The following is a 12,097-nucleotide window of genomic DNA, read 5'->3' on the forward strand; positions in this document are numbered from 1 at the left end:
CTTGTCCTCACCATGATCTGTTTTAGCACGGTCTCTCTGCATGCAGGGCCTGGAGTAAGACATGTTGCTCATCTTTTAAGCCCATTTTACAGCTCATTACCCACCCGTGTCTCTCCCCCTCTTCTTCCCTGTTCCAGACCCGTCACTTTGGTCAGGTTCCATTTTTACCAAAGCCGTGGAAATGAGCTGTGGGGCATGGCAAAATGAAGTGGAGCACGTCGGTGGCAGCGTTTTACCTCTGCACTCCAACACAAACAAGGCTTGACCAGCACAGACAGCACCTGCAGCTCACGTAGACAACAGGCGAAAGACGCGAGGGCTGACATGTTCCACCGCAGGTAGCAGCCAGTCGGATCATTGCAGAGGAACCAATCTGGATCCTGTTGGCTGAAAACTCAGGTTATAAAAGGTCCTGCTTCTAGGAAACGTCTGTGGATGTTTGAAAAAAGACCCGTTAAAGGAAAACTCAGTTTAGCGTTTTAATGTTAATCTGTGTTTATTTATGATTCATTTGTTTAATATTAAATTGTAGTTTTTTTTTTTTTTTTTCCTTTTCCTGATTTTTTTCTTGTTGGATAGGTCCTGCTGGTGAACAGAAATCTTGAGGTCTGAGCTTTGAAAACACTCAAACATTTCCCGTTAAACCACTCCATGTTTCTCCAGCAGGATGATGAGGGCCACGGTCCTGCTGGAAGGTGAACCACCATCCCAGTCTAAAGTCTCTGGAAGACTCAAACAGGTTTTCCACAAGTATTTCCCTGGATTGATCACCATCATTCCCTCGACTATGACCAGTTTCCAAGTCCCTGCCAATCCCCACAGCATGATGCTGCCACTACCATGCTTCACTGTGGGAATTCTCGATGGTTTGGGGCAGACATATCTGCAAGCCCCTGTATATAAATTTGAGAATTTAAGTCAGCCTGACTCCAAAATCAAATGTTCGAATAAAACCTGGTTCAAAAGTGTAAAAGTTTCCATTTAATAACTTGAGAGCAGCACGATGAGGGCAGAATGTTCTGTCAAGTAAAATTAATAATAAAGTAGTCCTCCAAAATGATAAGTTTCATCAAACTTTAACATGTCAAAATAAAAAAAAGAATTTTGACTGAATGAATTAACTACCAGCTAATTACATGATCTTAAATGAAAGCTGTGAGCACTGACAGAAAGATAAAGAACCAAGTTCAGAGGCTGGAGTCCAGCGTGAGCTCCGGATCACGGGAATGCATCATGAGGTAGAGGCGTTTGGAAAGCTCCGGACCGACCCTTCTGGTTGTGGCAGTGACGCCCTCGCCTCGACGGATCAGGAGGTCGGACAGCAGAGACACCTTTTCGCTGTCTGACCTGCACTGGCTGTAAGCCTGGAGACAAACCGGCCAGTTTTAGTTTCCAGAAAGCATTCACACAGATTCAGATACATCACTTCTTCACGCTGCAATAATAGGAAGGATCTGAAGGGCAAAGATGTGATGAAGGAGTGAAGACTATGTATGATGCCCATTATACAGAATTCAGCCAAATAAAAAGTATTTACAGCCCTGTTCAAGTTCCAGGTTTCTGTAATGTTAAAAAATTAAACCACAAAAAATGACTTCTAAACTTTTACAACCTTTAATAACCTGAATAACTCGATTAAAAAAAACTGGCTGCGTGTATGGACGCCCTTAAACTAAAACTTTGTTGAGTCAGCTTTTGATTTAGTCCCAGCACTCAGTCTTCTTGGTAGGAGTCTCCTCATGGAACACGGATGACAACACAAGCCATGGCACTCGGGGGTGCCAGCAATCTAGTGGAGTTTTAAGGGTTAAAGAAGAGTTTATAACGAGCCTCTTACTACCAACACTGGAACTGTGTCCATCCTGCAATGTTTGTAACCAAGAAAACTATAAAAACTATCTGGAAGTCAAGCTCGCACAAGATTTTATCTGATCTAAAAAGATATTTTACATTTTCTAAAACATTTAATGCTTGATATTCTGGAGCAGTCAGCAAGCTGATGAGTGAAAAATAGTCAACAGAAAACTGAGTTACATAATCATTAAATGTCAAATGATCTTGCTAAAATGTTCTGTTATAAAGAGAAGAAATGAAACGTGTAGAGTCGGTGAATGTGTGTGAGCTGGGTGTAAATGCACCTTCTTGAGCAGCTGTGGGGAGGGATAAGCTGCCAAGATGGCAGCAGCCATGTCTGGACTGACTCTGTTGAACTGTTGAATCTGTCTCTTCCACACCTGCAGCAGGCCTTTACCGGCTTTATCCACCCGCTGGCCTCCCGCCCACTCCGTCTCCAGGTAGAAGGAGAAGCCCGTCTTCTCCCTCTCGCGCCTGGAAACAAACCGAGGAATGTAGGAAAGACTGTTTGATCTGGCAGCAGAGTCGTGAAGACCTGAGGATGCTCACTTGAAAGGGGCCTCTGCAACTGCTTTGGTTGCCATGGTGACGTGGTCTGAGAAGTCCTTCCAGGTGGATAAAAAGTGGACAGAGACGCCAGTGTGAAGCTGCAGATGAACCACAGCCTGAAGGAAAAGAGGGACCACCAACAAATCAGATACGTAGATATTGAGTCTTTTGTTTGATTTTTATTTCTTTAACATATTTAGCTAATCCATTCTATTTTACCGTTTTTATTTATGCTCATTTGGTTATCTAATAGCCTTAGGTATGAATAATGATTTTACTGTAATTATAAATCGGATTATAACTGGACTACAATGAGCTGGATTAAATTGTGCTTTTTTCTTCTTCTTATACTTTCCCGTTTGGGGATTAATAAAATATTTTTCATTGAATTTCTTTAATCATGTGACCAACCTACCTCCTCTACTTCAACTCGGGACACTTCAGGCAGAACCTCCCCTCCATCATTCCTCCTCTTCTTCTTCACTCTTCCTCCTTGTGCATCTTCACCTGTGACAGCCTCTTTAAACCTCTTCTGGTTGTGTGACTTCTGCAATCTGGGAACAGAGAGGATTTTTTTCTCTTTAATTAAACACACTGAACACCTTCTGCTCCTTTTCCTCCCTTTCCCCAGTTCACACAGTTTCCAGCTGAATCTGCCAGACTCCACAGACAGCAGTGTGTTGACGCTGCCATGTGTTGTCATCGAGTGTCATTCTTTACGATGTTGTAGACGTTCGCTGCAGCAGGTGTTCGTCTCCACAGCTGCTTCCACCACATCACTCGTACCACGAGGAAGGTGACTGCCGTCAGCTGGGCTCCTACGAAGTCTACACAGGTATAATTTAGCAAACATTTCTAAAACTATGACTGATAGCAGGAAGTGAGATGGTCTGAATATGTTTTGAATTCACTACTAATTACGTACTGATTTCTGTACAAGCTTATTTTAAATGTGTGTTTCTGCAACTGCAAGTGTGAGTCTGATCAGGCCGTGTGAGGCCGAAGCAGCCAGTAATACAAACATCCTCCCACATCAGACCTCCGTAATTTCATTAGTGCCAGAGGTGGGTAGACAAAAACTATACTCACGTAAGAGCAGCATTACTTCAAAATAACATTATTCGAGTAGAAGTAAAAAGTACTCAACTTACTCAAGTACTGAGTAACTATTTGATTGAAACGTCTGATTTATTTTTGATAAGTTATCAAAACCATCCTGATCATTTATAATCTGCAAGAATAATATTTCTTCTTCACAAATTTACTCAAGTAAAAGTATAATGCTGTAAAACTACATTTAAAAGTACTCATCATCATTATCTTTATCACTTCGTCCTATTAAGGGTCGCGGGAGAGCTGAAGCCTAACCCAGCAATTAGCGAGAGGCAGGGTACGCCCTGGACAGGACACGCGTCCATCGCAGGTGATGTGATGGTGATGAGATACAGATGTAGATAACCGCAGGCTGACTGGGATTTAAAACTTGCTGTTTTATATTTTAAAATAAAACACAACAGGTGGAACAATAAAACAAACCAAAAAATGCCTGAGCTCACTGCCTGAGGGTTAATGAAAATGAACAGTATGCAGATACAAAAGGAGCCTTTATGTTGTTAGTTTATCTGCAGCTTCCGGAGCTTCGTGCTCGGCGCTCCTACCTGAAGTATTTTTCCAGCTCCACGACCGCCAGGCTGAGGGTCTTGGTAGGATTGCGTCTCTGCTGATCCTGGACCCAAGATGTCAGAGTCGGACCACATTCTGACCTGCCACGCCGCTCATTCTGTATCAGACGGGAAAGTTACATCTACGTCTGAGTGATAATGTCATAACATAGCTAACCTTCTTTTATTTGGAATTTTTAGACAAGTTTGAGTTTTATTGTATGTGAGGTCAACACTGCTGAGTTTAGATGTGTAACTGTAAGATTTTTGCATTAAAAAAAAGAAAACTTTCTCCATTTCTAACATTTCTTTTTCCAATTTTCACTTGTTGAAGTCTAAATTATTATTTGAAATATTGTTTTGAATGTTTAAAGCTATTGTTGGTACTTTTTTTTAAGTGGGACACTAAAATAAAATAAAAAAAACAAAGATGTGCAATTCTTGGAAGCCAATACTTCGTTCAGACTCCATCAGAGAAATCACTGCCTGTATGAAACAGACATTTTACCATTTCATTAAAAATATTAGAACATTTTGAATCTGATGGCAGTAGTGCGTCTCATAAAAGGTTGGGAAAAGTGGGACTTAAATTTCCCCATTGATATTCTATATGGGCCCTTTTTAAAACAGCTGTGGTGTTGTTGTTGCATTTAAACCAGAATCAGCAGCCCTGACACACCTGTATGTAGTTGTGGATCAGAGTGATGAAGTCATCCACGGTCATCTGCAACACGACATGGGCCTCTGGTACACACACTTCTTCCAGCTGGGACATAGAGGGGTTGTAAATGCAGTTAATGTTTTTTTTTATTACTAAATGTGGTACTCTGTGTTCATGCTCCACCTGGACCTAAATAAAGAACGAGGATTAGCTTGTCTTGTCACCTGTGCACCGGGAGCTCTCCTCATCCAGCTAACACTGCGTGGGATGGGTTGTTTCTCTATGGCACAACTGCACCCCAGAGCCTGCACTGCAGCCAGCAGAGTCCCACCTCCTTCTAGCTGCAGAAGAGCTGCAAACAAAAACACAGGGAAAACAATGAAGCCAATATCCTAAAATTTATTCAACTAAATCTGAAGGGAAAGGTCTTCTCTAAAGAGACTCTGATAACCTCTTATGTACAGTGCCCGGTATCATTTAATGCTTTCTCCTCACCTGGATCAACAGTGACCACCATATGCTTGATACACTCCTCTGGCCTCAGGGCTTTGGCGGCCTCTGCCAGGGTTCTCTTCTCTGCTTTCCGCTTCTCTTGCTCCTGCCTAAGTGCCTCTTTGTCGCGCTGCTGTCTCTCTCTAGCCTGTTTCCTCCTCAAAGCCTCCTCCCTGGAGGCCTGAATCTCCTCCGCTGTCCGCTTTGTCGGCTTCCCCTTGGCACAAGAAGTGTCTGAGCTCTCTGCATGCAGCTGAAGAGGCTCATCTAGCTTCTCTGGGCTCGCTGTTCTCACCTGGTTCAAGCTGAAAGGGCACTCTGGCTTGGAAAAGCTGTTCTGGGCCAGAGGCTGAGAACTGGCCAAATTCTGATCAATGGAGGCGGCACTAATCGCATTGCCATGCCTGTGTTTGAGTCTCAGAGCCAGAGGGACATAAGGTGCATCGTCGTCAGAATCACTGCTGATCATCATTACATCAGCTGTCCCAGTGCGTCCACTTTCATTACATTTTTCACGGGAGGAGCCAGCTGCAGATTCAGCATCAGAGTCATCCAAATCCACCACATCTGGTTTCTCTGTGCTTCCCTGAGAGGCTTGGCTTAAGTGTCGACCAGGCTGGAGAAAGTCGAACACAGGCAGCTCTTCATCTTGGTCACTGCTGCAGTCACTGTAGCTTCCCATCATCTCACATTGAGGTAAATTACTGCACATGATATACAAGACAAGATTTATGGCAGAATCATCAATTGAAAAGCAAATCTTTCCCCCAAATGTGGATTCTTCCCCCAATGGCAAAAACTACACCAGAGTTCCATCAAAAATCTTCCAATTAAGTATTTATCAGGTAATTAAGTTGTTAATGAGTCCCCTGACAGGCAAAAACCTATAACAATCACCAAGTATAGGAGCTCTGGTAAATTCGGCGTGGACATTATGTAATTGTTTTTGTTTTTAACCGTCCTCCACAGTCAATTATTGTGTTCAGAGATAAGGAGAGTCAATTACAGATGTTACTTGGTCTAACAGCGGAATTAATTGGCTGTATAACTTCTAGATGCGCTGTTGGGCACCTACACAGAAGTTCCAATAAAAAAGAAATTACTTTTAAATTGAGTTTGGAACAGCATTAACATTTCTTAAGGCAGTCAAAGTCGAGATAACACGGGCAAGCCAAGTCCAATTTACCAGACGGCTGACATCCAAACACAAAACAACGACCGTAACAGACAGAAGTTAGCAAACGTCAGATTAGCTGGATGAGATTTACCTAGCTGCTGCCTGCCCAGCGTCATTCATAGAGTTGTTTAGTTCATCATGTAGCAGGACCATTTAAGTAAATATAAGTTGTTTGTATAAACTTTCAACTACAAAAGCCGGCAATTTATTTCCACCTACAAACGTGTTGAATAACGTCTGAGACGCCGTTTGATTTCCCCGGGTAATGGTGCATTCAACAGCTGTCAGAATATTAAACTTTCCCTTTCACGTGTCAGTTTGAGCATCATTCTGTTCTTATTATTACTCCAAGAGAAATATGTTAAAAAGTCTATTTAGATATTATTGATGATAACTTATTTGCTTTTTGATTTTAATTTCTGTGGCATTTATCCACAATCTCAGGGCCGTGGTTAACACTTCTCGCTACGGTGGGTTTCGTAGTTACTAAAGAACTTGAATGTAGCAAAAGTACCCGGATATGACGCGTAGGATCTGACGTGTAGGCGATGAGCGTCAAGATGGCAGCGCTGGCGTCCTTGATTCTCAGGACCAGAGGAGGTAATTAATATCTAAAGCGGTATTTTGAAAAATATACTTTGCAGGACACGTGTTTAAATGTGAACAGTTAATGTGGTTATTCTTCCGGTTCATATTTGTGTTATTTGTATATTTCAAAACAACACATTTTGTGTTCTAACCTAGCTAACTAGCTAGCTGTGCTGTCCGGTGGGTAAGTAGCACTGTATGTCATTTTCAGGGTTGTGGAGGTTTAATAATTTGGCAATTATACATTTTTATCCAGTAATCTGTCATTGCGTCGTCGTTTAGCTGCTGCCAATTTACCACACATTTCATTTAGGGCTGCTCGATTATGGGTAAAATGATTATCACGATTATTTTGTTTGAAATTGAGATCTCGATTATTTAACATGATTAGAGAATGAGAGACAGTGCGGGGTGGGTTCAGTGTGACATTTGAAGCTTGTCTGTGGTAATACAGACTAGTTTCTTTCCACCAGGTCCCAGTAGCTATTGTTACGTTCTGCCCGGTGTGATCTGGAAAAAAACAAATTCTGGAGACATTTCGTTTTCATGTTGAAATCCGCGTCAATAAAATGTAGTGTGACATTTATATACGGCTCTATGGCGCGGCTTGACCACAGGTCCTTAGAGGTGGTGAAGCAATTGGCACTGAATAAAACTAAAGCAGTCGGGGCTGTGGGAGGAGTCTGCAGCTGTGGGAGGAGTCTGCAGCTGTGGGAGGAGTCTGCAGCTGTGGGAGGAGTCTGCAGCAGAGCGCTGCAATGCCAGCTGTGGTCGATTTGCTACTAAAAACAGCACAAGAGGAGACTGCGAAGGACAAAAATAATCTGGCCATTTCATTTTTATGGTCGTTGAAAACCAAGATCGTAATTGTGATTAAAATTTGATTAATCGCCCAGCCCAAATTTCAGTTGTCATTTGTAATTTGTGTGTAGTGTAGAATTATCCTAAATCGTGAATGTTGAGACAATAAATCATCAATCTCAACCAACAAGCCAATGCAATTATTATCTATTGATTTAATTGGGTGCTTGCTCATTAAATGAGTATAATATTGTTAGAATATGAGCCATTTATTGATGTTATATTTAGCTAAATGTAATCGGAACTTTAAGCTTGGTTCCCTGTAAATGTGACACGAACATATCTGTTCTGCTAATTTCAGGTCTGCTGGTTCCTGGTCAGTCTCATCTGCTGGATTCTGTGCGGTTTGCCTCCAAAAAGGCTGGTGGCAGCTGCAAGAACCTTGGAGGGAAGAGCCCCGGACGGAGATACGGTTTCAAGAAACAGGATGGTAATAACAATTCACTTTGTTTGGTCTTGGTTTATACATCCATTCATTGTCAGTGGTGTGTCCAAACATTTGACTGGTGTTGTATGTGCCTGTTTAATTGTTACAGTAACTCCTCTAATGTATTTCCATTAGGTTAGAGTTTTTAAAAAGAAATCGGGACATAATATAGTCTGTCTGAACTGTCAGTCATATTTGGTCTGAGCAGAATTATTCTGTAACACAGTCTGAACTCTCTCAGAGAAATTCAGGAAAACTTCAGGAATCATTCTCCAGGCATCTTAAAGGACTTTCCAAAGCTCTTCTTTGGATGTTTCTCCCTTTTGTTCCGTCTCTGTCCAGGTTCTGGGGCGGATGCGTCCCTCCATTAGGCCTGTTGCCACTGATTTTCTGTGCAGTTCTTGTGTCATGTGACATACCTTAGCCGTTTCTCCCTGTTTCCCTTCCTTAAGAACGACTTCTTGACAGCCACGTTTCCATGGAGACCATTTCTGATGAGGCTTCTGCCAACAGTAGACGGATCAACTGAAGGTCCAGAGGTATCTCTCAGGTCCTGGTTCAGGTCTTTGCTGGATTTTTTTCCTATTTCTTCCGGACATAACTTTCAGATCCTGTTCATCTGCTGTTGGTTCTTTAGTCCTGATTCTTCTTCTTTTGTCCTCCACTTGCACAGTTTCTGCACACCAAGATGAGATATGCCAAATTTTCACTAAACAGCTCTTTGACAATCACATTGTTTTCTGTCTGTCAAACTGCCATATACCTGCTATTTTTTACAGATTCAACAAAAGAAATTGAAGCAAATGACATGTCTATGAAAGGCTGCTAGTAACAAAGAGAGTAAAGATATAATGTAAAAAGATCTCTGTCACGAACTCGCACAACACTGTTCATTCATGGAGTTAATCCCTTAAAACAAGAAGAAGAAGAAGAAGAAGAAGACAGATTTTCTAAAAAAGGGTCCGCTACTGGACGGAAAGTGGTGAAATAGACCTTCTAAAATCCTCAAGATCATTTTAAAGTATTACAAGAAAGTCCAGTTCCATAGAAGCAAAGTAAAAAGTAAATAAAAATAACAGTCTGCACATTCTGGCTTTGGATTTGTACAGAATCATTCAGACCAGACGTCTGATGGTTGGAAATGCATCTGAACGGAGCTGAAGTCTCTTATTTTTCTTCTCGCCTGTTTAAAAGGGAGCTTCGTCCATGCTGGCAACATCCTTGCGACACAGAGGCAGCTGAGGTACCACCCTGGAGCACATGTGAGTTTTCACCATTTAGTTTTGGTCCACCAACTCTTTCAAAAACGTAGTCCAGTGTGGCTTTCTTGCATCTCTTTCTTAATTCTGGATCAGTGTTCAGGTTTGTGTAAGATGATAATTAAAGCTGCTGTCAGGCCTGAGTACAACAACAAACTGCTCACATGGAGAATTTATTGCTTAACTCAGTCCCCCGGCCATTTAATTCAGCTTGAAGTGTCCCAGTTGAGCAGCAAATCAAAGGTTAAATATAATAATTTAATGACTATTTGGAAATACTTTGCTCAACAAACACAGGATGGAAACATGATGTGGACTCACACACGTTTGGTGGTTGTCCTTGTTGATCCAATGGTGCAGCTTTTATTTATTTAGTTTTATACTGAAGTACTTTTGTATAATACAATAAATATTCATTTATGATAACACGGTTTTAATACATAAACATAAAAATAGTAAAAGGGAGCAGGCCTGAACATGTTCTTACTCCTGCGTGCTTCTTTTTTTGGACACGAGGATTTAAAAAAATTCTGGATTTTTTGTTGTCGTTGTTATTAAGTATAAACTTGTTTTTAATTTATCACAAATTCCTGTTTTGTTTTTTTTTGTGTCTGTTATAAAAATAAAGTGTATAAACTAACTTCCATCCTTTTTGCCCCCTGATTCCCCCTCATCCTGAAGGTGGGGATGGGAACCAACAACACTCTGTATGCTCTGGAGGACGGCCAAGTCCGATTCACCAAGGAGGTCTACGTCCCGCCACCTCGAAGCCTGGAGTCCACCAGCATCATCACCAAGCTGCCCAAAGGAGCCGTCCTCTACAAGACCTTCATCAGCGTCCTGCCTGTCAAGCAGGAGGGCAAGTTCGAACTGGTGGACATGGTCTGATGGGGAGGGAGGGGGTGACTCGTCACTGGGGTCCAGTCAGGCACGAACCGTCTGATGCTTCCTGATCTGGGATCAGAGCGGGAGGCGGTGGAAAGCTGCTGACTGCGTGACAGAATCACCTGACTTTATTTACTGGAACTCAACATAAAAACCAAAAAGGAAGGTTTTCTAAGCGTGAACTGTGAATCCCGTCATCGAGGAGGAGCGAGGAAGTACGAGAAGATGATCTGCGACATTTCCACCGGACACCCTGAAATTGACGTGGGGTAGTACTGGATACCATGTGTTCTGTATTAAAGTTTTCTATGTGACTGCTTGTGTGTCATCACGTGTTATCTTTCCTGGGGTGCAGCTGCTTTTATTTCTTAGTCTTTGCTGTCACTGCGTCCGTGCAGAAGTCCTGGTTATTTATAAAAACACCACCAGACCAGGGAGGCCTGAGCTGCTGCTTCTCAGGATCAACATGCTGGATGCAGGACAGAGGAGCACATGACGATAACTGGATCTGCAGCGGAGGTGTTGGGACCAGTCAGGGCTGGCTCCACCCTTTATCACCAACTCCAGCTTTGTGGGGGTCCCCCCCAGACCACCTCACACCACCAGCGCTCAGCTTTTACTGGAGATTTATATTTCATACACTGGACTGGTGTTTGGCTCTGGTTTTTAACCTCACCAGTTTAATTCAGATCAGTGGTTTAGGATGAGTTTGTGCCTTTTAAGACGGTGATGTATGCATGCGGTGAGAGCAGACAGGACACAGAGGAAACTAGTTCAATGGTATAATTATTCCTGCTTTTAAAGTTCAGTGGAACATGAGTGTGAAAATGCAGTCTGACATGAAATACCTTAAAACTGGAGCCACCGTGTTTATTCTGAGGTAGTACATTTCTTAAATAGAAAGGAAGGAAATACATTTTGGGAAAACGGGTCATGTCTATACATTTGATCAATAAATCGTAAGAACCGAGCTTTTTCAGTACCGGCACCCATGAGCTCCCCCCACATGTCAAACTTTTAAAGCACACCTTTAAAGGCATTTTTAATTTCATTTACTGTATATTTCTCTTTTTAAAGTGTGTGTGTGTGTGTGTTGATATCTTTAAGTTGTTTTTAGTTTAGTCATTTCTTGTAATTAATCTTAACCATAAATTTCTTTTAGTTTTTTTAGGCCTCTGTGTTTTGGAGAGAAGAATTTCTGGCTGTGTGGAAACGTGGTGGTGATGCTGGTTTCTCCTCAAGACGAATCTTGTAGCAACCACCAGCTGCTTGTAGAACCAGAGTGTGTGAAGCACCAAGTATAACAAGGTGCATATCTGAGGATAACTGTCTATTATATGCTGATGCAAAACAAACCAAATCTGCTACACCACAGCATCCTGAGCTGGGGAGGTTCGTCAGCTAATAGTACGGTTCAATCACATTTAGAGGCTCAGTTTGGTTCACTGATACATATAATTGTACAAATAGTTGTTTTCTAAGTTTACTTAAAATTTTATTTTCTCTCTTTTTTTCATCACAAATTTTTAATTGCAAAAAAAAAAAACTTACCATTTTCTATTAATAAAGAACAGTGTAGTACCAAAACTGTCCAGAAGATGTCGCACAATCCCTCCCATTAACACAAATTATTTAGTCTGACAAAGCTCTCAACAAGACTTAAAAAAAGCCATGAGAAAGTAT

General features: G+C 41.8%; 2 protein-coding genes across 4 annotated transcripts; one reads left to right on the top strand and one right to left on the bottom strand.

The window, feature by feature from the left end:
• Nucleotides 1–521: 521 nt before the first annotated feature.
• eme1 (essential meiotic structure-specific endonuclease 1) lies at nt 522–6,959 on the bottom strand. Of its 3 annotated transcripts, none has more exons than XM_041974516.1 (9): nt 6,909–6,959; nt 5,221–5,921; nt 4,950–5,077; nt 4,744–4,830; nt 4,062–4,183; nt 2,819–2,957; nt 2,404–2,519; nt 2,139–2,328; nt 522–1,364 (listed from the first exon to the last, which is right to left on the bottom strand). In XM_041974516.1, exons 2-9 carry the CDS (start codon nt 5,900–5,902, stop codon nt 1,188–1,190), a joined length of 1,641 nt encoding a protein of 546 aa, XP_041830450.1. In that variant the 5' UTR covers nt 5,903–5,921; nt 6,909–6,959; the 3' UTR covers nt 522–1,187. The 3 variants fall into 3 exon arrangements, with proteins under 3 accessions (XP_041830450.1, XP_041830449.1, XP_041830448.1); XM_041974515.1 differs by lacking the exon at nt 6,909–6,959 and adding an exon at nt 6,614–6,877; XM_041974514.1 differs by lacking the exon at nt 6,909–6,959 and adding an exon at nt 6,486–6,877.
• mrpl27 (mitochondrial ribosomal protein L27) lies at nt 6,908–10,731 on the top strand. Its single transcript, XM_041974517.1, has 4 exons — nt 6,908–6,994; nt 8,145–8,273; nt 9,465–9,532; nt 10,211–10,731. Exons 1-4 carry the CDS (start codon nt 6,943–6,945, stop codon nt 10,415–10,417), a joined length of 456 nt encoding a protein of 151 aa, XP_041830451.1. The 5' UTR covers nt 6,908–6,942; the 3' UTR covers nt 10,418–10,731.
• Nucleotides 10,732–12,097: the final 1,366 nt, after the last annotated feature.

The sequence above is a fragment of the Melanotaenia boesemani genome, chromosome 21 (assembly GCF_017639745.1).
Source record: "Melanotaenia boesemani isolate fMelBoe1 chromosome 21, fMelBoe1.pri, whole genome shotgun sequence".
Classification (NCBI taxonomy): Eukaryota; Metazoa; Chordata; class Actinopteri; order Atheriniformes; family Melanotaeniidae; genus Melanotaenia; species Melanotaenia boesemani.